Genomic DNA, 24,480 nt, shown 5'->3' on the forward strand with positions numbered 1-24,480 from the left:
ACTTTGTCGACCTCTTGCTGTCCTGGAAACACCTCCCATCTGGACAGTGGTAGTTCTGTTTTAAACCACTTGTCCTTTTGTTGGTTTTAATCAATGGTTCTGTTTTTATTTGATCTAAAATATTCCATTCCATATTCCAACAATTTTCATTCCTTAAACAGATGGAAACAGAACTATTTATCTTTTTTGAGTTGGGCAGTTCTGTTTAAGCCCGTTATGAAAACTTTTTTATTTGAAGTTCCAACCTCTTCCTTCTTCAGTTCAAGCTTTGTTCCAAGCGTTTATGCATGCTTGTCAATCAAAAGTTGATTGAAGTTGAGTTACTTTTATTTACTTCGCTTATTATTTGTACAGACACATTGCTTACAGCCTCTCTTCTGGCCCCTGGAGAGAGCTTGGTGTGGATGATGTCCAGGTGAGACATTACATAATAGCATTTGCTAACTTTTTACTATTTTCTTGCCATACTTTTATTAAAATACATTGTTCACACCTCAGGGCCTAACAAAGCAAGGGTTCTCCAACAACTGCGGCGTGTTTGTTTTGATGGTAAGACCTAATCAGCATGTTATAGCATTGCTGTTGTCTGTAAAAATGTTTGCTTGCTACATTAAAACCACATTAATTTGTATTGAAAAAAATGTATCATTGGGAATACGCCTGACATTATATTAACCAGTACCTCTTGACTTACAGTACACTCTGTACATTGTAATGGGGGCCAAGTGTGATTTCAGCGAGGTATGTGTAAATCGTGACACATTATGCTTAGTGTACAAGGTGTTATTTTTTTTTTACAACATCTTCTTTTTAACATCTTCCTGCATTTCCTTCTTCAAAGGAAAACATGCTGCAAATTAGGAGATGGTGGTGTCTCACTCTCCTGCAGAACTTCCCCATGCCGTAAGTGCCCTGAATATCACACTTATGAATCAAATCACAAAAAAAAAACTGTTTTACTCACTGTCAACAGACCAACATGAATGTTTTCATAGTGAATGTATGTTGTCATTAAATCACTAAGGTCTGAAGAAGACCGATTGCAGGACAGGAAACGGCGACGAGTGGAAGGAGGGCTACAGGTGAGAGGTCATGTGAGTAATTAGTCTTGTAGTCAACTATTGCTAGACTAAAGCGTAATCCCTCCACTTATTTCAATGATCTGTTTTACATCTTGCATTGTTATTGTGCCTATAAGAACTGCAATCTGTTTCCTTTATAGACGCTGGGAAATTGACAACTGGAAACCGGGAACAGGGTTGGAAGCTTAAGGAATGTATTTGGCTAAAACATATATATATTTATTTTTTTGCCTGGGGTGAAAATAAAAAAAATCAATGATGCAAAGTCTTCTGTCTGGTTTATTTGACTAAGCTAATATAATTGAGTGTTCAAAATAATATGTGTCTGGTTTTTATATATATTTATTTATTTATTTATTTTTCATGGTAAAAAAAGACATTTGACAAGTTAAAAGTATGTCTCTAAGTCATTGTGCTGTGCTGTATTGACGTTTGAGAATGTGCTGCCGGATCTGCGCCACAAGATGGCGCCCCCGAGCTCGAGCGAAACGTTTAGAGCTCGAGCGAATCGTTTAGACCAGCCCACATTTAGGGAAATTTAAGCTCCTCCTCGATCTGCGAGCTGCAGTCAGGGGCACTTGCTATGAGCACATGTTAAAGATGAATCATGAAATTATATATTTGAATTGGTTGTGTGTAAAGGACGCTCGTTGAAAGACGTGGAATGAGTCAAATAGTTATTACTTTAAAGGTGCACTATGCAGTTTCAGAGGCGGGGGATGTGTTTACATTTGCAGAGCCTGTTAGTTTATTTGTGTTGAATAATTCTATCATCAAAAATCTAAACAAAATTATTTTGAGGAGCCTTGAACCAAACGTAAGACTAGAATATGTTTGTAAACCAAACTGTGAAACAGTAACGTTTCAAGAAACGTTCTAACTTCAAACAGTGTTCCAGGGATCACATTTTCCTGTGAGGAAAGTTTGTTTATTCAGTTAATGAGTTATAATGAGTGTATATTGATGGGTAAGCATTAATATTGAACATGATCATGTCTTGGAGGGAAGGGGGAAATAGCCACATTCAAAAGAAAATATTGTAAATTATGTTCACATTGCCCATTTTCAATGTATTACTTTATATACTGTTTGTGCAAAACCTATATAGAATATGTATTACTTGTATTGCAGAAATAGAGAAGTTAGTTAAGGCCGACATGAAAATAGTACTGCATGAGCATTTTGGAATCATGATTTCGGTTGAAGATTTGTAGGAATAATCTCTTTCTACGTAGTGTGTGGCTCTTAAAAGAGCCGTTGGGTTGTTGTTATGATCGGTCCTGTTTATCCTCCGAAGCCGTAGAGCGTGCGGCCCTGCCTCTTCAGAGCGTACACCACGTCCATGGCGGTGACGGTCTTCCTCTTGGCGTGCTCGGTGTAGGTGACGGCGTCACGGATGACATTCTCCAGGAAAACCTTGAGCACACCGCGGGTCTCCTCGTAGATCAGACCGGAGATTCGCTTCACTCCGCCACGGCGAGCCAGACGGCGGATGGCGGGTTTGGTGATTCCCTGGATGTTATCACGGAGAACTTTACGGTGACGCTTAGCGCCTCCTTTACCGAGTCCTTTGCCTCCTTTTCCGCGACCAGACATTTTTGCTTTCACTAGATTAAAGGCCTACTTCACCGGTGGGAATATGAAGGTGTATTGCATTCTGAGATCCTATGTAGTATAAATGTGTTCATCCTAGCCTGAGAAAAGGCAGAAAGAGTGTTTTATGGTCTCACTGTCTAACCCTACATTTCTCTTACTGTGATGTCACACTTTCCCAGCAAGGTCTATTAGGGCCTACTCATGCTGGCTCATGTATTGCAGTCTGTAGGGCAACACAGCATATCAGTCATATCCATTTACATGAACTCCAACCTACCAGCTTTTAAACAGTAAATAATATTAATTTTGTATTTCTAAATCTTTTATACATACATATTTATATTTTAACCATATTTATATATTTGTATTCTATATATATTATTCATATTTAACTAATTTCTAACTATTTATCTATATGCTTGTCTCAAAGATTAAGCCATGCAAGTCTAAGTACACACGGCCGGTACAGTGAAACTGCGAATGGCTCATTAAATCAGTTATGGTTCCTTTGATCGCTCCAACGTTACTTGGATAACTGTGGCAATTCTAGAGCTAATACATGCCAACGAGCGCTGACCTTCGGGGATGCGTGCATTTATCAGACCCAAAACAAGGCCGGAGTCACTGGATAGGCGCTTGTCAGTGGGGAGGGACCGAAAGTCGATGAGGGACCCCTGACCGCCATGTGACCAAGAGGGGACATACACCCCTGGGGCCGCCACTACTGTAGGCCTTGTGGATGGGGGCTGAGGACACGAGCTGGGTGGGTGCGCACCGTGTGGACAAGCCCGGTACTGCACCCGATTTTTGAGGGGACCTTCTCCTCCGTGACGCCTTATCTGAAGTCCAATGAATAGGGATGGCTTTCCCGGCCCAGGAACCTGTCCCCCGGTAGCCAAAGCAAGATCCGTATGGATACCAAGAGGGGACCTCACCCCCAGAAAGTGCCTTGACTCGGGCCTCGATGGCTAAGGACCCCCCGATGGACGAGCTACTATCCTGAGGCCTTGCCATGATGATTAACTCTCGATGGGTGCCATGAGGGGACCTTGCCCCCTTCCCCTCTGGAGTACCACGCATGTTGGCCAAATGGATAAGGAGGGCCTCCCCGGCACCAGGACTCCTTTTGGGCGGCCCACGCAAGGATCACGGGAGGACCATGAGGGTACCTTGCCCCCTAAAAGTGCCTTGACTCGGGCCTCGATGGCTAAGGACCCCCCGATGGACGAGCTACCATCCTGAGGCCCTGCCATGACGATTAACTCTCGATGGGTGCCATGAGGGGACCTTGCCCCCTTCCCCTCTTGAGTACCGCGCTTGTGGGCCAAATGGATAAAGAGTGCCTCCCCGGCACCAGGACTCCTTTTCGAGCGACCCACGTAAAGATCATGGGAGGACCACGAGGGGACCTTGCCCCCTAAGAGTGCCTTGACTCGGGCCTCGATGGCTAAGGACCCCTTGATGGATGAGACGCCATCCCAAGGCCTTGCTATGATGAATAATTTTTTCGATGCCGTATCTAGGTGGCGGGAAGTGTTGAAGTGGATAGTATACTCGGTTGACTATCGGTGGGATCCTAACGGCAGAAAATTGACAGTGATATTCATTCAGCAGCGCTTGCACCGGACATTTTGGCTGCACTCTCCCAGAATGTCTACCCCGCCCCGGAGAGTGCCTCCGGGTTTCATCCGAACCAGGCTGGGGGAAGGCTCTCTGTCCCTCAGTCCGGGCCGCCTAGGCAGAACCAAGGTCCGTGATCGTTCCCTGTTGGCAGTGAGGGCCCTGGGCTTGGCACCAGGAACATTGAGTAGGACAAGCCCTACGAAAATGACAAACAGTGGCACGGCCAAGCGTGTCCTGTTTCCCACGACCATGGCTAGAAAGAGCATGCTCCTGATGAGCTGGGACAAGGAGTGGAGGGACACCTGGACAAACAAATCGGCCTTGCCCAACACCGTGATTTTGGGCTTAAGAGTACCGTGGCTGAGACAGGACTGTACCCTGTGTGAGGTAACTCTCACTACCCTGAAGGAGGCCACCGACCATTTCAAGAAGGTGCACTGCCCGAGAAAGACCTTGTTCATATGTAGGAGATGTGCGACCTCGTGTCGAGTGGCGGCTTCGGGCATCCGCCACGCCGCCCAATGCGGATCTGCGACTAGAAAAGAGAAACGGAAAGGTGATCAGCCGTGCGGTCTGTGTGTAAAGACCTTTGGATCCCAAAGGGGCTTGAGTCAACACATGCGGATCAAACACTCGGGGGCCTACATGAAAGAGTGCGAGATCAAGGCAGGAAAAGGTCCCAAGGAGGCTTGGACCGACAGTGAGGTTGGCTACCTGGAAGGCCTGCTGCATGGTGTGAAGCCGAGTCCAAAGAAATACATGATCGCGCAGCAGCACCTGCAACGGTTTACCCTCCGGGAAGTGACCGTCAGATGCAACGCAATATACAAAAGGGCAGTGGTGGTAGGCGACCGGCCAGCTGCCCTGGACCCGTATCTTGGCGGGCTCCAGGACCTCGGAATGCCGCTGCAGCCCGCCCCTGCAGTGGATATGGTGAAGGACGTGATTACCTGGTCATTGACCGGTAAAGAGGTGGAGGGGGCGCTTGACCCCCTGGCGGTTTGCGCCAAAACGATCAGCGCATATGTCAGACAGTTGCAAAAGACCATTGGAGGCAAGCGGAGGAAAAGCAGACTAATCCGCAGGGTAAGAACCACAAAGGCTAAAGGTCGACCCTACCGACCTTCCATGAGGACCTTGTATAAGAAGAACAAGAACATGGCGGCCAAAATGATTCTTGATGGAATGGGGAAGGCCACGTGCAACATCGACCTCAAGGAGGTTGAGGCTGTCAACGCCAGGATCTGGGGGGGCGTGGATGGCTTCGTGGACCTGGGCCAATTTGCGGTACTACCGCGCGCTGACAATAGCCCATTCTACTGCCCAGTTAGCCCTAAAGAAGTCCTAGACGTAATCAAGCGGATGAGGGCTGGCTCAGCACCAGGCCCGGATGGCATTCGGAAAAGGGACCTGCTCAGGTGGGACTCGGGAGGGGTCAAACTGGCGAGCCTGTTTAATGCGATGCTCTTGACTGGGAAATTGCCCAGAAGTCTGAAGGGCAGCAGGACAACCCTATTACCCAAGACAAGTGATGAGGCCCTGAGAGGAGACATTCACCAGTGGAGGCCCATCACCATCAGTTCAATAGTCGTGAGGGCCCTGTCCAGCGTACTACACCATCGCCTGAAGGACGCCTGCGAGGTCCACGTGAGGCAGAGAGGATTCATTGAGGCCCCGGGCTGTGAGGAGAACCTGGCCGTCCTGGATAGTCTTATGAAACAAAGCAGGAGAGATGGACGATCGTTGGCCGTTGTGTTCATAGACTTCGCCAAGGCGTTCGACTCAGTGTCGCACAAACACCTACTGCAGGTGCTGGAACACAGGGGAGTGGATATTTCTGTTATCCGCTTGATCTCCAGCTGTTACCAAGGCTGCTTCACCAAAGTGGCCACGGGACAAGGCCGGACAGGGAGAATCATCATGGGCAAAGGGGTCAAGCAGGGAGACCCCCTCTCTCCGCTGCTATTCAACCTGGCAATTGACCCTCTCCTCCGAGTCCTGGAGGCCAGGGGTACCGCGTTCTCCTGCGGTTTGGCTAAAATAACGGCGCTGGCATTCGCCGATGACTTGGTACTATTGAGCGACTCCTCGCTGGGTATGCAGAGGAACCTGGCCATTTTGGAAAAGTTCTCTGGGCTTACGAGCCTCCAGGTTAACCCCAACAAATGTCATGGGTTTTTGCTGTCTCACCGCGGCCGGACATGCAAGATCAACGATTGTCAGCCCTGGTCTATCGATGGAGCGCCCATAAGAATGGTGGGCCCAGGGGACACGGTGAGATACCTGGGGGTGGAGGTAGACCCGAGGCGTGGGGTGCAAAAGGCCCCACTGGAACAGATTGTGCAGACGATGCTCCGGAAGATCTCAGAGTCCCGCCTGAGACCGACCCAAAAGATCGACTTACTGAAAGTGTATGCCCTGCCCAGAACCGTTGGACATTGTTGTGTTAAATAAATTACTTATCATTATGTAGTAGGTTAGCTATACATGCTCCTAATGTCAGTTATTACTGTTTTTTTCTGTTTCACAGGTGGTTGGGCAGTTATCACTTGCCCATGTGGGGTTGTCTTTTCAGTAAAATTCAACCTTAGAGCAGAGAGTCCACGTGACTTTGTCGACCTCTTGCTGTCCTGGAAACACCTCCCATCTGGACAGTGGTAGTTCTGTTTTAAACCACTTGTCCTTTTGTTGGTTTTAATCAATGGTTCTGTTTTTATTTGATCTAAAATATTCCATTCCATATTCCAACAATTTTCATTCCTTAAACAGATGGAAACAGAACTATTTATCTTTTTTGAGTTGGGCAGTTCTGTTTAAGCCCGTTATGAAAACTTTTTTATTTGAAGTTCCAACCTCTTCCTTCTTCAGTTCAAGCTTTGTTCCAAGCGTTTATGCATGCTTGTCAATCAAAAGTTGATTGAAGTTGAGTTACTTTTATTTACTTCGCTTATTATTTGCACAGACACATTGCTTACAGCCTCTCTTCTGGCCCCTGGAGAGAGCTTGGTGTGGATGATGTCCAGGTGAGACATTACATAATAGCATTTGCTAACTTTTTACTATTTTCTTGCCATACTTTTATTAAAATACATTGTTCACACCTCAGGGCCTAACAAAGCAAGGGTTCTCCAACAACTGCGGCGTGTTTGTTTTGATGGTAAGACCTAATCAGCATGTTATAGCATTGCTGTTGTCTGTAAAAATGTTTGCTTGCTACATTAAAACCACATTAATTTGTATTGAAAAAAATGTATCATTGGGAATACGCCTGACATTATATTAACCAGTACCTCTTGACTTACAGTACACTCTGTACATTGTAATGGGGGCCAAGTGTGATTTCAGCGAGGTATGTGTAAATCGTGACACATTATGCTTAGTGTACAAGGTGTTATTTTTTTTTTACAACATCTTCTTTTTAACATCTTCCTGCATTTCCTTCTTCAAAGGAAAACATGCTGCAAATTAGGAGATGGTGGTGTCTCACTCTCCTGCAGAACTTCCCCATGCCGTAAGTGCCCTGAATATCACACTTATGAATCAAATCACAAAAAAAAAACTGTTTTACTCACTGTCAACAGACCAACATGAATGTTTTCATAGTGAATGTATGTTGTCATTAAATCACTAAGGTCTGAAGAAGACCGATTGCAGGACAGGAAACGGCGACGAGTGGAAGGAGGGCTACAGGTGAGAGGTCATGTGAGTAATTAGTCTTGTAGTCAACTATTGCTAGACTAAAGCGTAATCCCTCCACTTATTTCAATGATCTGTTTTACATCTTGCATTGTTATTGTGCCTATAAGAACTGCAATCTGTTTCCTTTGTAGACGCTGGGAAATTGACAACTGGAAACCGGGAACAGGGTTGGAAGCTTAAGGAATGTATTTGGCTAAAACATATATATATTTATTTTTTTGCCTGGGGTGAAAATAAAAAAAATCAATGATGCAAAGTGTTAACAGAATTTAGTTTGCTTTATGATTGTATAATATTTTAATGCACAATACATGCTTTCTGGCTGTTGAACTCTGTCCCAGTTTTGCTACAAGTTGTTGTTTAGCCTTGAAGAAGAAACTGCCTAATAAGATTTTGGCACAATACAGAGGTATGACGCATTCATGTGCACAGTAAGAAAAGACTCCCTAAATTTCCCATATCCTGTTATCTGCCTAATTAAAAACATTTCTGCTTTCGCCAGCAAAACGGGCTGGACACACAAACCGAGTGTATACGCCTACACATTTCACTACATATAATCTCTGTACACTGTTCATTCGATGTATTCAATCATGTAAGCCCATTTGTGATACATGTTGTTTGACCCTTGCATGCTGTTTGCAAGTAAATTCACCTGCTTCCAAGAAGGCCTGACTCAGTTTCAATTATTCAAACACTTGGGTAGTTTGATGAAATAATTCTAGTAACAAATGGTCCTTCGAGTTGCCGGATCCAACATCCTCATCCTCTGGACGAGAAGAGCCTGCACCGGGCACGGGGGAGTCCACGACTCTCGACAAAAGACCTCCAGTGAACATTGCTACAAAAGAGGCTGTCTGCAGACTCTACTTGGACGGAGGAGGGGTGACGGAATCCAGAGCCAAAACTGAGCGAGTCGAGGCTTTCTTGAAATCAGGTGAATATAAACAGCTGATTTTGTTTTGTCCAGGAATTAGGAATTCCTTTGTTTTATGTATTAGGTAGATAAACTAGTTTATGAAGCAGTATTTCTCATGGTTTTACCGTAAGGGAGAATAACTGATCGTAGTGTTTGGGAAAATGCACTAAAGAGAAAAATATTTCAACCTGTAGTGTTTGGGAAGATGCACTAGAGACAAACCTATCTCAACCTGTAGTGTTTGAGGAAATACACTCACAACAAATAAAGTCTCAAAGATGGCCATTAGTGTGGGATTCGGCGCATTCCCTTTTATTCAGATGTTGATGTCTGAAAAAACCAAGTCTAGCAGTTATCTTTTGTTTCATGACACTAGGAAGTTAGAATAAAACTGAGAGTTTAACTTATGAAAACAATTGGTTGCGGTTGAAAAAACTACTGTTAGACATCATATTAGTGTTTATGAAGTTTCACTGTTTAGGAAGGACAAAAAGCTGTGATTAGTGTTACGGTGGGTCACTAAGTATACAAAACTTGTCACAATTTTTACTAGTGTTTTTGAGGTCTTGACACTAGCCAAAGAAATAAGTCTCACCTCTTTGTTTTGTTTGTCACAATTTTTACTAGTGTTTTGAGGTCTTAACACTTACCAAAAAATAAGTCTCATCATCTTTGTTTTGTTTTGTTATGTTTGTCAATAGTCTACAACTGCAGAGTAGACTTATTAGTTTTGTTTAGAATACATCACATAGGGTGTTCTAGTTTTAAATTGGTGAATTTTGTTAATCAATTGGAGGGAATAGGGGTGTTCACCCTGTTAAATTGATTACTGGGTAATTTAATGTTAGATTTTACATTTTAAAAATTAAATTACTTGTAAAAGAGTGAACAGTAAAGAGAAAGGTGGTGGCCAAAGAGATGATAAGAGAATGTTGTTGAAAGTGTAAGAGGAAAAAGATTGTTTGGAACTGATTGTTTATGGATGTTACAAAGAAAGAAAAAGTATGTAGGGGAAGGGAGAAGGTTTAGTAAGTGTGCATACAATTGTTATGCTGTTATGATGGGTTACAAAATGCTTGTCTCCTAAAGATGACCAGAGTTCTGACTAAATTGCTAAACGCTTTAAAGTTTAGAGCTAAATATCTTGCCAATCCAAGCCCCATAGTAAACCTTAAAGATTAAAGGTGCAGTCAATCATTTAAAGTCCCAGCATGAACTTAAAAAAAAGCGTTCTTTTGTGTTCTTTTTATGAAAATGTTCACTAAAAAGAATTGTTCAATGCTTTTGATTTGAACTACAAGTTAAAAGGGATTTGTGTGCTGAACAATGTGATCATAATGTGTTATGTGATAGATGAAATGCATGTTTGAAAAGAGAGAAGGAGAGAGCACATGTAAAAAATGTGTGTGGGAGACGCAATCTCTGTGAGGTGAAAAATGGGAGTATCTGAAGGAAAATGTGTGTGTGTGATTCAGTCCCATTCAGAAAAGGGAGGGCCTGACTGCCTGTGTGTGCTTGAATGCTGCCCAAACACAGACAAAAAATGTGAACTGAAGAATGAAATCAAACCTATCCTAAAATGTTGTTGTGCGTTAATTGTGACATCTAGAGCAAGCAAAATGGATAGGATGATATTTTAGAAACAACCCTGGCAGAATGATGAGCATTTCTTTTGAGAACATGTTACTGCTCAAATTCATTCTGTTTCAGATGCAAGGAGAAGACGAAGCTGACCATTCTTCAATAAGGACAATTGGACACTGAGGAACAATCTGAATAGGTTATGGTCATACCTAACCATTCCCCCAGTGACTGTGATATGAAGGACACTTTGCGTCAGAATGCCACAAAAGGGACTTGTTGACCATCAAGACGACCTAGGTTCCTGTTCCCTGGCTTCCGCAAAAGACTGTCCTCTATGAAACTGTACATAGACGAAGTTGCACCAGTACACAAACTTGCATTTTCACAACTGTGATGTTGATGTACTTGATATTATTCTGCTTGACTGAAATATATTTACTCATATGCTTTGCCCTTTTGCTTTGAAGTGTTGCAAAAAGTTGCATTAAATATTATAAAAAGGGTGGAATGTTAACAGAATTTAGTTTGCTTTATGATTGTATAATATTTTAATGCACAATACATGCTTTCTGGCTGTTGAACTTTGTCCCAGTTTTGCTACAAGTTGTTGTTTAGCCTTGAAGAAGAAACTGCCTAATAAGATTTTGGCACAATACAGAGGTATGACGCATTCATGTGCACAGTAAGAAAAGACTCCCTAAATTTCCCATATCCTGTTATCTGCCTAATTAAAAACATTTCTGCTTTCGCCAGCAAAACGGGCTGGACACACAAACCGAGTGTATACGCCTACACATTTCACTACATATAATCTCTGTACACTGTTCATTCGATGTATTCAATCATGTAAGCCCATTTGTGATACATGTTGTTTGACCCTTGCATGCTGTTTGCAAGTAAATTCACCTGCTTCCAAGAAGGCCTGACTCAGTTTCAATTATTCAAACACTTGGGTAGTTTGATGAAATAATTCTAGTAACACAAAGTCTTCTGTCTGGTTTATTTGACTAAGCTAATATAATTGAGTGTTCAAAATAATATGTGTCTGGTTTTTATATATATTTATTTATTTATTTATTTTTCATGGTAAAAAAAGACATTTGACAAGTTAAAAGTATGTCTCTAAGTCATTGTGCTGTGCTGTATTGACGTTTGAGAATGTGCTGCCGGATCTGCGCCACAAGATGGCGCCCCCGAGCTCGAGCGAAACGTTTAGAGCTCGAGCGAATCGTTTAGACCAGCCCACATTTAGGGAAATTTAAGCTCCTCCTCGATCTGCGAGCTGCAGTCAGGGGCACTTGCTATGAGCACATGTTAAAGATGAATCATGAAATTATATATTTGAATTGGTTGTGTGTAAAGGACGCTCGTTGAAAGACATGTGGAATGAGTCAAATAGTTATTACTTTAAAGGTGCACTATGCAGTTTCAGAGGCGGGGGATGTGTTTACATTTGCAGAGCCTGTTAGTTTATTTGTGTTGAATAATTCTATCATCAAAAATCTAAACAAAATTATTTTGAGGAGCCTTGAACCAAACGTAAGACTAGAATATGTTTGTAAACCAAACTGTGAAACAGTAACGTTTCAAGAAACGTTCTAACTTCAAACAGTGTTCCAGGGATCACATTTTCCTGTGAGGAAAGTTTGTTTATTCAGTTAATGAGTTATAATGAGTGTATATTGATGGGTAAGCATTAATATTGAATATGATCATGTCTTGGAGGGAAGGGGGAAATAGCCACATTCAAAAGAAAATATTGTAAATTATGTTCACATTGCCCATTTTCAATGTATTACTTTATATACTGTTTGTGCAAAACCTATATAGAATATGTATTACTTGTATTGCAGATATAGAGAAGTTAGTTAAGGCCGACATGAAAATAGTACTGCATGAGCATTTTGGAATCATGATTTCGGTTGAAGATTTGTAGGAATAATCTCTTTCTACGTAGTGTGTGGCTCTTAAAAGAGCCGTTGGGTTGTTGTTATGATTGGTCCTGTTTATCCTCCGAAGCCGTAGAGCGTGCGGCCCTGCCTCTTCAGAGCGTACACCACGTCCATGGCGGTGACGGTCTTCCTCTTGGCGTGCTCGGTGTAGGTGACGGCGTCACGGATGACATTCTCCAGGAAAACCTTGAGCACACCGCGGGTCTCCTCGTAGATCAGACCGGAGATTCGCTTCACTCCGCCACGGCGAGCCAGACGGCGGATGGCGGGTTTGGTGATTCCCTGGATGTTATCACGGAGAACTTTACGGTGACGCTTAGCGCCTCCTTTACCGAGTCCTTTGCCTCCTTTTCCGCGACCAGACATTTTTGCTTTCACTAGATTAAAGGCCTACTTCACCGGTGGGAATATGAAGGTGTATTGCATTCTGAGATCCTATGTAGTATAAATGTGTTCATCCTAGCCTGAGAAAAGGCAGAAAGAGTGTTTTATGGTCTCACTGTCTAACCCTACATTTCTCTTACTGTGATGTCACACTTTCCCAGCAAGGTCTATTAGGGCCTACTCATGCTGGCTCATGTATTGCAGTCTGTAGGGCAACACAGCATATCAGTCATATCCATTTACATGAACTCCAACCTACCAGCTTTTAAACAGTAAATAATATTAATTTTGTATTTCTAAATCTTTTATACATACATATTTATATTTTAACCATATTTATATATTTGTATTCTATATATATTATTCATATTTAACTAATTTCTAACTATTTATCTATATGCTTGTCTCAAAGATTAAGCCATGCAAGTCTAAGTACACACGGCCGGTACAGTGAAACTGCGAATGGCTCATTAAATCAGTTATGGTTCCTTTGATCGCTCCAACGTTACTTGGATAACTGTGGCAATTCTAGAGCTAATACATGCCAACGAGCGCTGACCTTCGGGGATGCGTGCATTTATCAGACCCAAAACAAGGCCGGAGTCACTGGATAGGCGCTTGTCAGTGGGGAGGGACCGAAAGTCGATGAGGGACCCCTGACCGCCATGTGACCAAGAGGGGACATACACCCCTGGGGCCGCCACTACTGTAGGCCTTGTGGATGGGGGCTGAGGACACGAGCTGGGTGGGTGCGCACCGTGTGGACAAGCCCGGTACTGCACCCGATTTTTGAGGGGACCTTCTCCTCCGTGACGCCTTATCTGAAGTCCAATGAATAGGGATGGCTTTCCCGGCCCAGGAACCTGTCCCCCGGTAGCCAAAGCAAGATCCGTATGGATACCAAGAGGGGACCTCACCCCCAGAAAGTGCCTTGACTCGGGCCTCGATGGCTAAGGACCCCCCGATGGACGAGCTACTATCCTGAGGCCTTGCCATGATGATTAACTCTCGATGGGTGCCATGAGGGGACCTTGCCCCCTTCCCCTCTGGAGTACCACGCATGTTGGCCAAATGGATAAGGAGGGCCTCCCCGGCACCAGGACTCCTTTTGGGCGGCCCACGCAAGGATCACGGGAGGACCATGAGGGTACCTTGCCCCCTAAAAGTGCCTTGACTCGGGCCTCGATGGCTAAGGACCCCCCGATGGACGAGCTACCATCCTGAGGCCCTGCCATGACGATTAACTCTCGATGGGTGCCATGAGGGGACCTTGCCCCCTTCCCCTCTTGAGTACCGCGCTTGTGGGCCAAATGGATAAAGAGTGCCTCCCCGGCACCAGGACTCCTTTTCGAGCGACCCACGTAAAGATCATGGGAGGACCACGAGGGGACCTTGCCCCCTAAGAGTGCCTTGACTCGGGCCTCGATGGCTAAGGACCCCTTGATGGATGAGACGCCATCCCAAGGCCTTGCTATGATGAATAATTTTTTCGATGCCGTATCTAGGTGGCGGGAAGTGTTGAAGTGGATAGTATACTCGGTTGACTATCGGTGGGATCCTAACGGCAGAAAATTGACAGTGATATTCATTCAGCAGCGCTTGCACCGGACATTTTGGCTGCACTCTCCCAGAATGTCTACCCCGCCCCGGAGAGTGCCTCCGGGTTTCATCCGAACCAGGCTGGGGGAAGGCTCTCTGTCCCTCAGTCCGGGCCGCCTAGGCAGAACCAAGGTCCGTGATCGTTCCCTGTTGGCAGTGAGGGCCCTGGGCTTGGCACCAGGAACATTGAGTAGGACAAGCCCTACGAAAATGACAAACAGTGGCACGGCCAAGCGTGTCCTGTTTCCCACGACCATGGCTAGAAAGAGCATGCTCCTGATGAGCTGGGACAAGGAGTGGAGGGACACCTGGACAAACAAATCGGCCTTGCCCAACACCGTGATTTTGGGCTTAAGAGTACCGTGGCTGAGACAGGACTGTACCCTGTGTGAGGTAACTCTCACTACCCTGAAGGAGGCCACCGACCATTTCAAGAAGGTGCACTGCCCGAGAAAGACCTTGTTCATATGTAGGAGATGTGCGACCTCGTGTCGAGTGGCGGCTTCGGGCATCCGCCACGCCGCCCAATGCGGATCTGCGACTAGAAAAGAGAAACGGAAAGGTGATCAGCCGTGCGGTCTGTGTGTAAAGACCTTTGGATCCCAAAGGGGCTTGAGTCAACACATGCGGATCAAACACTCGGGGGCCTACATGAAAGAGTGCGAGATCAAGGCAGGAAAAGGTCCCAAGGAGGCTTGGACCGACAGTGAGGTTGGCTACCTGGAAGGCCTGCTGCATGGTGTGAAGCCGAGTCCAAAGAAATACATGATCGCGCAGCAGCACCTGCAACGGTTTACCCTCCGGGAAGTGACCGTCAGATGCAACGCAATATACAAAAGGGCAGTGGTGGTAGGCGACCGGCCAGCTGCCCTGGACCCGTATCTTGGCGGGCTCCAGGACCTCGGAATGCCGCTGCAGCCCGCCCCTGCAGTGGATATGGTGAAGGACGTGATTACCTGGTCATTGACCGGTAAAGAGGTGGAGGGGGCGCTTGACCCCCTGGCGGTTTGCGCCAAAACGATCAGCGCATATGTCAGACAGTTGCAAAAGACCATTGGAGGCAAGCGGAGGAAAAGCAGACTAATCCGCAGGGTAAGAACCACAAAGGCTAAAGGTCGACCCTACCGACCTTCCATGAGGACCTTGTATAAGAAGAACAAGAACATGGCGGCCAAAATGATTCTTGATGGAATGGGGAAGGCCACGTGCAACATCGACCTCAAGGAGGTTGAGGCTGTCAACGCCAGGATCTGGGGGGGCGTGGATGGCTTCGTGGACCTGGGCCAATTTGCGGTACTACCGCGCGCTGACAATAGCCCATTCTACTGCCCAGTTAGCCCTAAAGAAGTCCTAGACGTAATCAAGCGGATGAGGGCTGGCTCAGCACCAGGCCTGGATGGCATTCGGAAAAGGGACCTGCTCAGGTGGGACTCGGGAGGGGTCAAACTGGCGAGCCTGTTTAATGCGATGCTCTTGACTGGGAAATTGCCCAGAAGTCTGAAGGGCAGCAGGACAACCCTATTACCCAAGACAAGTGATGAGGCCCTGAGAGGAGACATTCACCAGTGGAGGCCCATCACCATCAGTTCAATAGTCGTGAGGGCCCTGTCCAGCGTACTACACCATCGCCTGAAGGACGCCTGCGAGGTCCACGTGAGGCAGAGAGGATTCATTGAGGCCCCGGGCTGTGAGGAGAACCTGGCCGTCCTGGATAGTCTTATGAAACAAAGCAGGAGAGATGGACGATCGTTGGCCGTTGTGTTCATAGACTTCGCCAAGGCGTTCGACTCAGTGTCGCACAAACACCTACTGCAGGTGCTGGAACACAGGGGAGTGGATATTTCTGTTATCCGCTTGATCTCCAGCTGTTACCAAGGCTGCTTCACCAAAGTGGCCACGGGACAAGGCCGGACAGGGAGAATCATCATGGGCAAAGGGGTCAAGCAGGGAGACCCCCTCTCTCCGCTGCTATTCAACCTGGCAATTGACCCTCTCCTCCGAGTCCTGGAGGCCAGGGGTACCGCGTTCTCCTGCGGTTTGGCTAAAATAACGGCGCTGGCATTCGCCGATGACTTGGTACTATTGAGCGACTCCTCGCTGGGTATGCAGAGGAACCTGGCCATTTTGGAAAAGTTCTCTGGGCTTACGAGCCTCCAGGTTAACCCCAACAAATGTCATGGGTTTTTGCTGTCTCACCGCGGCCGGACATGCAAGATCAACGATTGTCAGCCCTGGTCTATCGATGGAGCGCCCATAAGAATGGTGGGCCCAGGGGACACGGTGAGATACCTGGGGGTGGAGGTAGACCCGAGGCGTGGGGTGCAAAAGGCCCCACTGGAACAGATTGTGCAGACGATGCTCCGGAAGATCTCAGAGTCCCGCCTGAGACCGACCCAAAAGATCGACTTACTGAAAGTGTATGCCCTGCCCAGAACCGTTGGACATTGTTGTGTTAAATAAATTACTTATCATTATGTAGTAGGTTAGCTATACATGCTCCTAATGTCAGTTATTACTGTTTTTTTCTGTTTCACAGGTGGTTGGGCAGTTATCACTTGCCCATGTGGGGTTGTCTTTTCAGTAAAATTCAACCTTAGAGCAGAGAGTCCACGTGACTTTGTCGACCTCTTGCTGTCCTGGAAACACCTCCCATCTGGACAGTGGTAGTTCTGTTTTAAACCACTTGTCCTTTTGTTGGTTTTAATCAATGGTTCTGTTTTTATTTGATCTAAAATATTCCATTCCATATTCCAACAATTTTCATTCCTTAAACAGATGGAAACAGAACTATTTATCTTTTTTGAGTTGGGCAGTTCTGTTTAAGCCCGTTATGAAAACTTTTTTATTTGAAGTTCCAACCTCTTCCTTCTTCAGTTCAAGCTTTGTTCCAAGCGTTTATGCATGCTTGTCAATCAAAAGTTGATTGAAGTTGAGTTACTTTTATTTACTTCGCTTATTATTTGCACAGACACATTGCTTACAGCCTCTCTTCTGGCCCCTGGAGAGAGCTTGGTGTGGATGATGTCCAGGTGAGACATTACATAATAGCATTTGCTAACTTTTTACTATTTTCTTGCCATACTTTTATTAAAATACATTGTTCACACCTCAGGGCCTAACAAAGCAAGGGTTCTCCAACAACTGCGGCGTGTTTGTTTTGATGGTAAGACCTAATCAGCATGTTATAGCATTGCTGTTGTCTGTAAAAATGTTTGCTTGCTACATTAAAACCACATTAATTTGTATTGAAAAAAATGTATCATTGGGAATACGCCTGACATTATATTAACCAGTACCTCTTGACTTACAGTACACTCTGTACATTGTAATGGGGGCCAAGTGTGATTTCAGCGAGGTATGTGTAAATCGTGACACATTATGCTTAGTGTACAAGGTGTTATTTTTTTTTTACAACATCTTCTTTTTAACATCTTCCTGCATTTCCTTCTTCAAAGGAAAACATGCTGCAAATTAGGAGATGGTGGTGTCTCACTCTCCTGCAGAACTTCCCCATGCCGTAAGTGCCCTGAATATCACACTTATGAATCAAATCACAAAAAAAAAACTGTTTTACTCACTGTCAACAGACCAACATGAATGTTTTCATAGTGAATGTATGTTGTCATTAAATCACTAAGGTCTGAAGAAGACCGATTGCAGGACAGGAAACGGCGACGAGTGGAAGGAGGGCTACAGGTGAGAGGTCATGTGAGTAATTAGTCTTGTAGTCAACTATTGCTAGACTAAAGCGTAATCCCTCCACTTATTTCAATGATCTGTTTTACATCTTGCATTGTTATTGTGCCTATAAGAACTGCAATCTGTTTCCTTTGTAGACGCTGGGAAATTGACAACTGGAAACCGGGAACAGGGTTGGAAGCTTAAGGAATGTATTTGGCTAAAACATATATATATTTATTTTTTTGCCTGGGGTGAAAATAAAAAAAATCAATGATGCAAAGTGTTAACAGAATTTAGTTTGCTTTATGATTGTATAATATTTTAATGCACAATACATGCTTTCTGGCTGTTGAACTCTGTCCCAGTTTTGCTACAAGTTGTTGTTTAGCCTTGAAGAAGAAACTGCCTAATAAGATTTTGGCACAATACAGAGGTATGACGCATTCATGTGCACAGTAAGAAAAGACTCCCTAAATTTCCCATATCCTGTTATCTGCCTAATTAAAAACATTTCTGCTTTCGCCAGCAAAACGGGCTGGACACACAAACCGAGTGTATACGCCTACACATTTCACTACATATAATCTCTGTACACTGTTCATTCGATGTATTCAATCATGTAAGCCCATTTGTGATACATGTTGTTTGACCCTTGCATGCTGTTTGCAAGTAAATTCACCTGCTTCCAAGAAGGCCTGACTCAGTTTCAATTATTCAAACACTTGGGTAGTTTGATGAAATAATTCTAGTAACAAATGGTCCTTCGAGTTGCCGGATCCAACATCCTCATCCTCTGGACGAGAAGAGCCTGCACCGGGCACGGGGGAGTCCACGACTCTCGACAAAAGACCTCCAGTGAACATTGCTACAAAAGAGGCTGTCTGCAGACTCTACTTGGACGGAGGAGGGGTGACGGAATCCAGAGCCAAAACTGAGCGAGTCGAGGCTTTCTTGAAATCAGGTGAATATAAACAGCTGATTTTGTTTTGTCCAGGAATTAGGAATTCCTTTGTTTTATGTATTAGGTAGATAAACTAGTTTATGAAGCAGTATTTCTCATGGTTTTACCGTAAGGGAGAATAACTGATCGTAGTGTTTGGGAAAATGCACTAAAGAGAAAAATATTTCAACCTGTAGTGTTTGGGAAGATGCACTAGAGACAAACCTATCTCAACCTGTAGTGTTTGAGGAAATACACTCACAACAAATAAAGTCTCAAAGATGGCCATTAGTGTGGGATTCGGCGCATTCCCTTTTATTCAGATGTTGATGTCTGAAAAAACCAAGTCTAGCAGTTATCTTTTGTTTCATGACACTAGGAAGTTAGAATAAAACTGAGAGTTTAACTTATGAAAACAATTGGTTGCGGTTGAAAAAACTACTGTTAGACATCATATTAGTGTTTATGAAGTTTCACTGTTTAGGAAGGACAAAAAGCTGTGATTAGTGTTACGGTGGGTCACTAAGTATACAAAACTTGTCACAATTTTTACTAGTGTTTTTGAGGTCTTGACACTAGCCAAAGAAATAAGTCTCACCTCTTTGTTTTGTTTGTCACAATTTTTACTAGTGTTTTGAGGTCTTAACACTTACCAAAAAATAAGTCTCATCATCTTTGTTTTGTTTTGTTATGTTTGTCAATAGTCTACAACTGCAGAGTAGACTTATTAGTTTTGTTTAGAATACATCACATAGGGTGTTCTAGTTTTAAATTGGTGAATTTTGTTAATCAATTGGAGGGAATAGGGGTGTTCACCCTGTTAAATTGATTACTGGGTAATTTAATGTTAGATTTTACATTTTAAAAATTAAATTACTTGTAAAAGAGTGAACAGTAAAGAGAAAGGTGGTGGCCAAAGAGATGATAAGAGAATGTTGTTGAAAGTGTAAGAGGAAAAAGATTGTTTGGAACTGATTGTTTATGGATGTTACAAAGAAAGAAAAAGTATGTAGGGGAAGGGAGAAGGTTTAGTAAGTGTGCATACAATTGTTATGCTGTTATGATGGGTTACAAAATGCTTGTCTCCTAAAGATGACCAGAGTTCTGACTAAATTGCTAAACGCTTTAAAGTTTAGAGCTAAATATCTTGCCAATCCAAGCCCCATAGTAAACCTTAAAGATTAAAGGTGCAGTCAATCATTTAAAGTCCCAGCATGAACTTAAAAAAAAGCGTTCTTTTGTGTTCTTTTTATGAAAATGTTCACTAAAAAGAATTGTTCAATGCTTTTGATTTGAACTACAAGTTAAAAGGGATTTGTGTGCTGAACAATGTGATCATAATGTGTTATGTGATAGATGAAATGCATGTTTGAAAAGAGAGAAGGAGAGAGCACATGTAAAAAATGTGTGTGGGAGACGCAATCTCTGTGAGGTGAAAAATGGGAGTATCTGAAGGAAAATGTGTGTGTGTGATTCAGTCCCATTCAGAAAAGGGAGGGCCTGACTGCCTGTGTGTGCTTGAATGCTGCCCAAACACAGACAAAAAATGTGAACTGAAGAATGAAATCAAACCTATCCTAAAATGTTGTTGTGCGTTAATTGTGACATCTAGAGCAAGCAAAATGGATAGGATGATATTTTAGAAACAACCCTGGCAGAATGATGAGCATTTCTTTTGAGAACATGTTACTGCTCAAATTCATTCTGTTTCAGATGCAAGGAGAAGACGAAGCTGACCATTCTTCAATAAGGACAATTGGACACTGAGGAACAATCTGAATAGGTTATGGTCATACCTAACCATTCCCCCAGTGACTGTGATATGAAGGACACTTTGCGTCAGAATGCCACAAAAGGGACTTGTTGACCATCAAGACGACCTAGGTTCCTGTTCCCTGGCTTCCGCAAAAGACTGTCCTCTATGAAACTGTACATAGACGAAGTTGCACCAGTACACAAACTTGCATTTTCACAACTGTGATGTTGATGTACTTGATATTATTCTGCTTGACTGAAATATATTTACTCATATGCTTTGCCCTTTTGCTTTGAAGTGTTGCAAAAAGTTGCATTAAATATTATAAAAAGGGTGGAATGTTAACAGAATTTAGTTTGCTTTATGATTGTATAATATTTTAATGCACAATACATGCTTTCTGGCTGTTGAACTTTGTCCCAGTTTTGCTACAAGTTGTTGTTTAGCCTTGAAGAAGAAACTGCCTAATAAGATTTTGGCACAATACAGAGGTATGACGCATTCATGTGCACAGTAAGAAAAGACTCCCTAAATTTCCCATATCCTGTTATCTGCCTAATTAAAAACATTTCTGCTTTCGCCAGCAAAACGGGCTGGACACACAAACCGAGTGTATACGCCTACACATTTCACTACATATAATCTCTGTACACTGTTCATTCGATGTATTCAATCATGTAAGCCCATTTGTGATACATGTTGTTTGACCCTTGCATGCTGTTTGCAAGTAAATTCACCTGCTTCCAAGAAGGCCTGACTCAGTTTCAATTATTCAAACACTTGGGTAGTTTGATGAAATAATTCTAGTAACACAAAGTCTTCTGTCTGGTTTATTTGACTAAGCTAATATAATTGAGTGTTCAAAATAATATGTGTCTGGTTTTTATATATATTTATTTATTTATTTATTTTTCATGGTAAAAAAAGACATTTGACAAGTTAAAAGTATGTCTCTAAGTCATTGTGCTGTGCTGTATTGACGTTTGAGAATGTGCTGCCGGATCTGCGCCACAAGATGGCGCCCCCGAGCTCGAGCGAAACGTTTAGAGCTCGAGCGAATCGTTTAGACCAGCCCACATTTAGGGAAATTTAAGCTCCTCCTCGATCTGCGAGCTGCAGTCAGGGGCACTTGCTATGAGCACATGTTAAAGATGAATCATGAAATTATATATTTGAATTGGTTGTGTGTAAAGGACGCTCGTTGAAAGACATGTGGAATGAGTCAAATAGTTATTACTTTAAAGGTGCACTATGCAGTTTCAGAGGCGGGGGATGTGTTTACATTTGCAGAGCCTGTTAGTTTATTTGTGTTGAATAATTCTATCATCAAAAATCTAAACAAAATTATTTTGAGGAGCCTTGAACCAAACGTAAGACTAGAATATGTTTGTAAACCAAACTGTGAAACAGTAACGTTTCAAGAAACGTTCTAACTTCAAACAGTGTTCCAGGGATCACATTTTCCTGTGAGGAAAGTTTGTTTATTCAGTTAATGAGTTATAATGAGTGTATATTGATGGGTAAGCATTAATATTGAATATGATCATGTCTTGGAGGGAAGGGGGAAATAGCCACATTCAAAAGAAAATATTGTAAATTATGTTCACATTGCCCATTTTCAATGTATTACTTTATATACTGTTTGTGCAAAACCTATATAGAATATGTATTACTTGTATTGCAGATATAGAGAAGTTAGTTAAGGCCGACATGAAAATAGTACTGCATGAGCATTTTGGAATCATGATTTCGGTTGAAGATTTGTAGGAATAATCTCTTTCTACGTAGTGTGTGGCTCTTAAAAGAGCCGTTGGGTTGTTGTTATGATCGGTCCTGTTTATCCTCCGAAGCCGTAGAGCGTGCTGCCCTGCCTCTTCAGAGCGTACACCACGTCCATGGCGGTGACGGTCTTCCTCTTGGCGTGCTCGGTGTAGGTGACGGCGTCACGGATGACATTCTCCAGGAAAACCTTGAGCACACCGCGGGTCTCCTCGTAGATCAGACCGGAGATTCGCTTCACTCCGCCACGGCGAGCCAGACGGCGGATGGCGGGTTTGGTGATTCCCTGGATGTTATCACGGAGAACTTTACGGTGACGCTTAGCGCCTCCTTTACCGAGTCCTTTGCCTCCTTTTCCGCGACCAGACATTTTTGCTTTCACTAGATTAAAGGCCTACTTCACCGGTGGGAATATGAAGGTGTATTGCATTCTGAGATCCTATGTAGTATAAATGTGTTCATCCTAGCCTGAGAAAAGGCAGAAAGAGTGTTTTATGGTCTCACTGTCTAACCCTACATTTCTCTTACTGTGATGTCACACTTTCCCAGCAAGGTCTATTAGGGCCTACTCATGCTGGCTCATGTATTGCAGTCTGTAGGGCAACACAGCATATCAGTCATATCCATTTACATGAACACCAACCTACCAGCTTTTAAACAGTAAATAATATTAATTTTGTATTTCTAAATCTTTTATACATACATATTTATATTTTAACCATATTTATATATTTGTATTCTATATATATTATTCATATTTAATTAATTTCTAACTATTTATCTATATGCTTGTCTCAAAGATTAAGCCATGCAAGTCTAAGTACACACGGCCGGTACAGTGAAACTGCGAATGGCTCATTAAATCAGTTATGGTTCCTTTGATCGCTCCAACGTTACTTGGATAACTGTGGCAATTCTAGAGCTAATACATGCCAACGAGCGCTGACCTTTGGGGATGCGTGCATTTATCAGACCCAAAACAAGGCCGGAGTCACTGGATAGGCGCTTGTCAGTGGGGAGGGACCGAAAGTCGATGAGGGACCCCTGACCGCCATGTGACCAAGAGGGGACATACACCCCTGGGGCCGCCACTACTGTAGGCCTTGTGGATGGGGGCTGAGGACACGAGCTGGGTGGGTGCGCACCGTGTGGACAAGCCCGGTACTGCACCCGATTTTTGAGGGGACCTTCTCCTCCGTGACGCCTTATCTGAAGTCCAATGAATAGGGATGGCTTTCCCGGCCCAGGAACCTGTCCCCCGGTAGCCAAAGCAAGATCCGTATGGATACCAAGAGGGGACCTCACCCCCAGAAAGTGCCTTGACTCGGGCCTCGATGGCTAAGGACCCCCCGATGGACGAGCTACTATCCTGAGGCCTTGCCATGATGATTAACTCTCGATGGGTGCCATGAGGGGACCTTGCCCCCTTCCCCTCTGGAGTACCACGCATGTTGGCCAAATGGATAAGGAGGGCCTCCCCGGCACCAGGACTCCTTTTGGGCGGCCCACGCAAGGATCACGGGAGGACCATGAGGGTACCTTGCCCCCTAAAAGTGCCTTGACTCGGGCCTCGATGGCTAAGGACCCCCCGATGGACGAGCTACCATCCTGAGGCCCTGCCATGACGATTAACTCTCGATGGGTGCCATGAGGGGACCTTGCCCCCTTCCCCTCTTGAGTACCGCGCTTGTGGGCCAAATGGATAAAGAGTGCCTCCCCGGCACCAGGACTCCTTTTCGAGCGACCCACGTAAAGATCATGGGAGGACCACGAGGGGACCTTGCCCCCTAAGAGTGCCTTGACTCGGGCCTCGATGGCTAAGGACCCCTTGATGGATGAGACGCCATCCCAAGGCCTTGCTATGATGAATAATTTTTTCGATGCCG

General features: G+C 44.2%; 3 protein-coding genes across 3 annotated transcripts; all 3 read right to left on the minus strand.

The window, feature by feature from the left end:
* Nucleotides 1-2,366: 2,366 nt before the first annotated feature.
* LOC307269773 (histone H4) lies at nt 2,367-2,678 on the minus strand (the record flags this gene model as incomplete). The annotated part of the gene is made up of 1 exon (XM_080052809.1): nt 2,367-2,678. The coding sequence occupies one exon, from the start codon at nt 2,676-2,678 to the stop codon at nt 2,367-2,369; it is 312 nt and encodes a 103-aa protein (XP_079908935.1).
* A 9,831-nt stretch (nt 2,679-12,509) lies between these two features.
* Nucleotides 12,510-12,821, minus strand: LOC307269746 (histone H4; the record flags this gene model as incomplete). The annotated part of the gene is made up of 1 exon (XM_080052775.1): nt 12,510-12,821. One exon carries the CDS (start codon nt 12,819-12,821, stop codon nt 12,510-12,512), a length of 312 nt encoding a protein of 103 aa, XP_079908901.1.
* Nucleotides 12,822-22,652: 9,831 nt separating this feature from the next.
* On the minus strand, nt 22,653-22,964 carry LOC307270082 (histone H4-like; the record flags this gene model as incomplete). The annotated part of the gene is made up of 1 exon (XM_080053224.1): nt 22,653-22,964. The coding sequence occupies one exon, from the start codon at nt 22,962-22,964 to the stop codon at nt 22,653-22,655; it is 312 nt and encodes a 103-aa protein (XP_079909350.1).
* Between the last annotated feature and the right edge of the window lie 1,516 nt (nt 22,965-24,480).

Source organism: Ammodytes marinus (genome assembly GCF_949987685.1).
Source record: "Ammodytes marinus genome assembly, chromosome: 24".
Classification (NCBI taxonomy): Eukaryota; Metazoa; Chordata; class Actinopteri; order Uranoscopiformes; family Ammodytidae; genus Ammodytes; species Ammodytes marinus.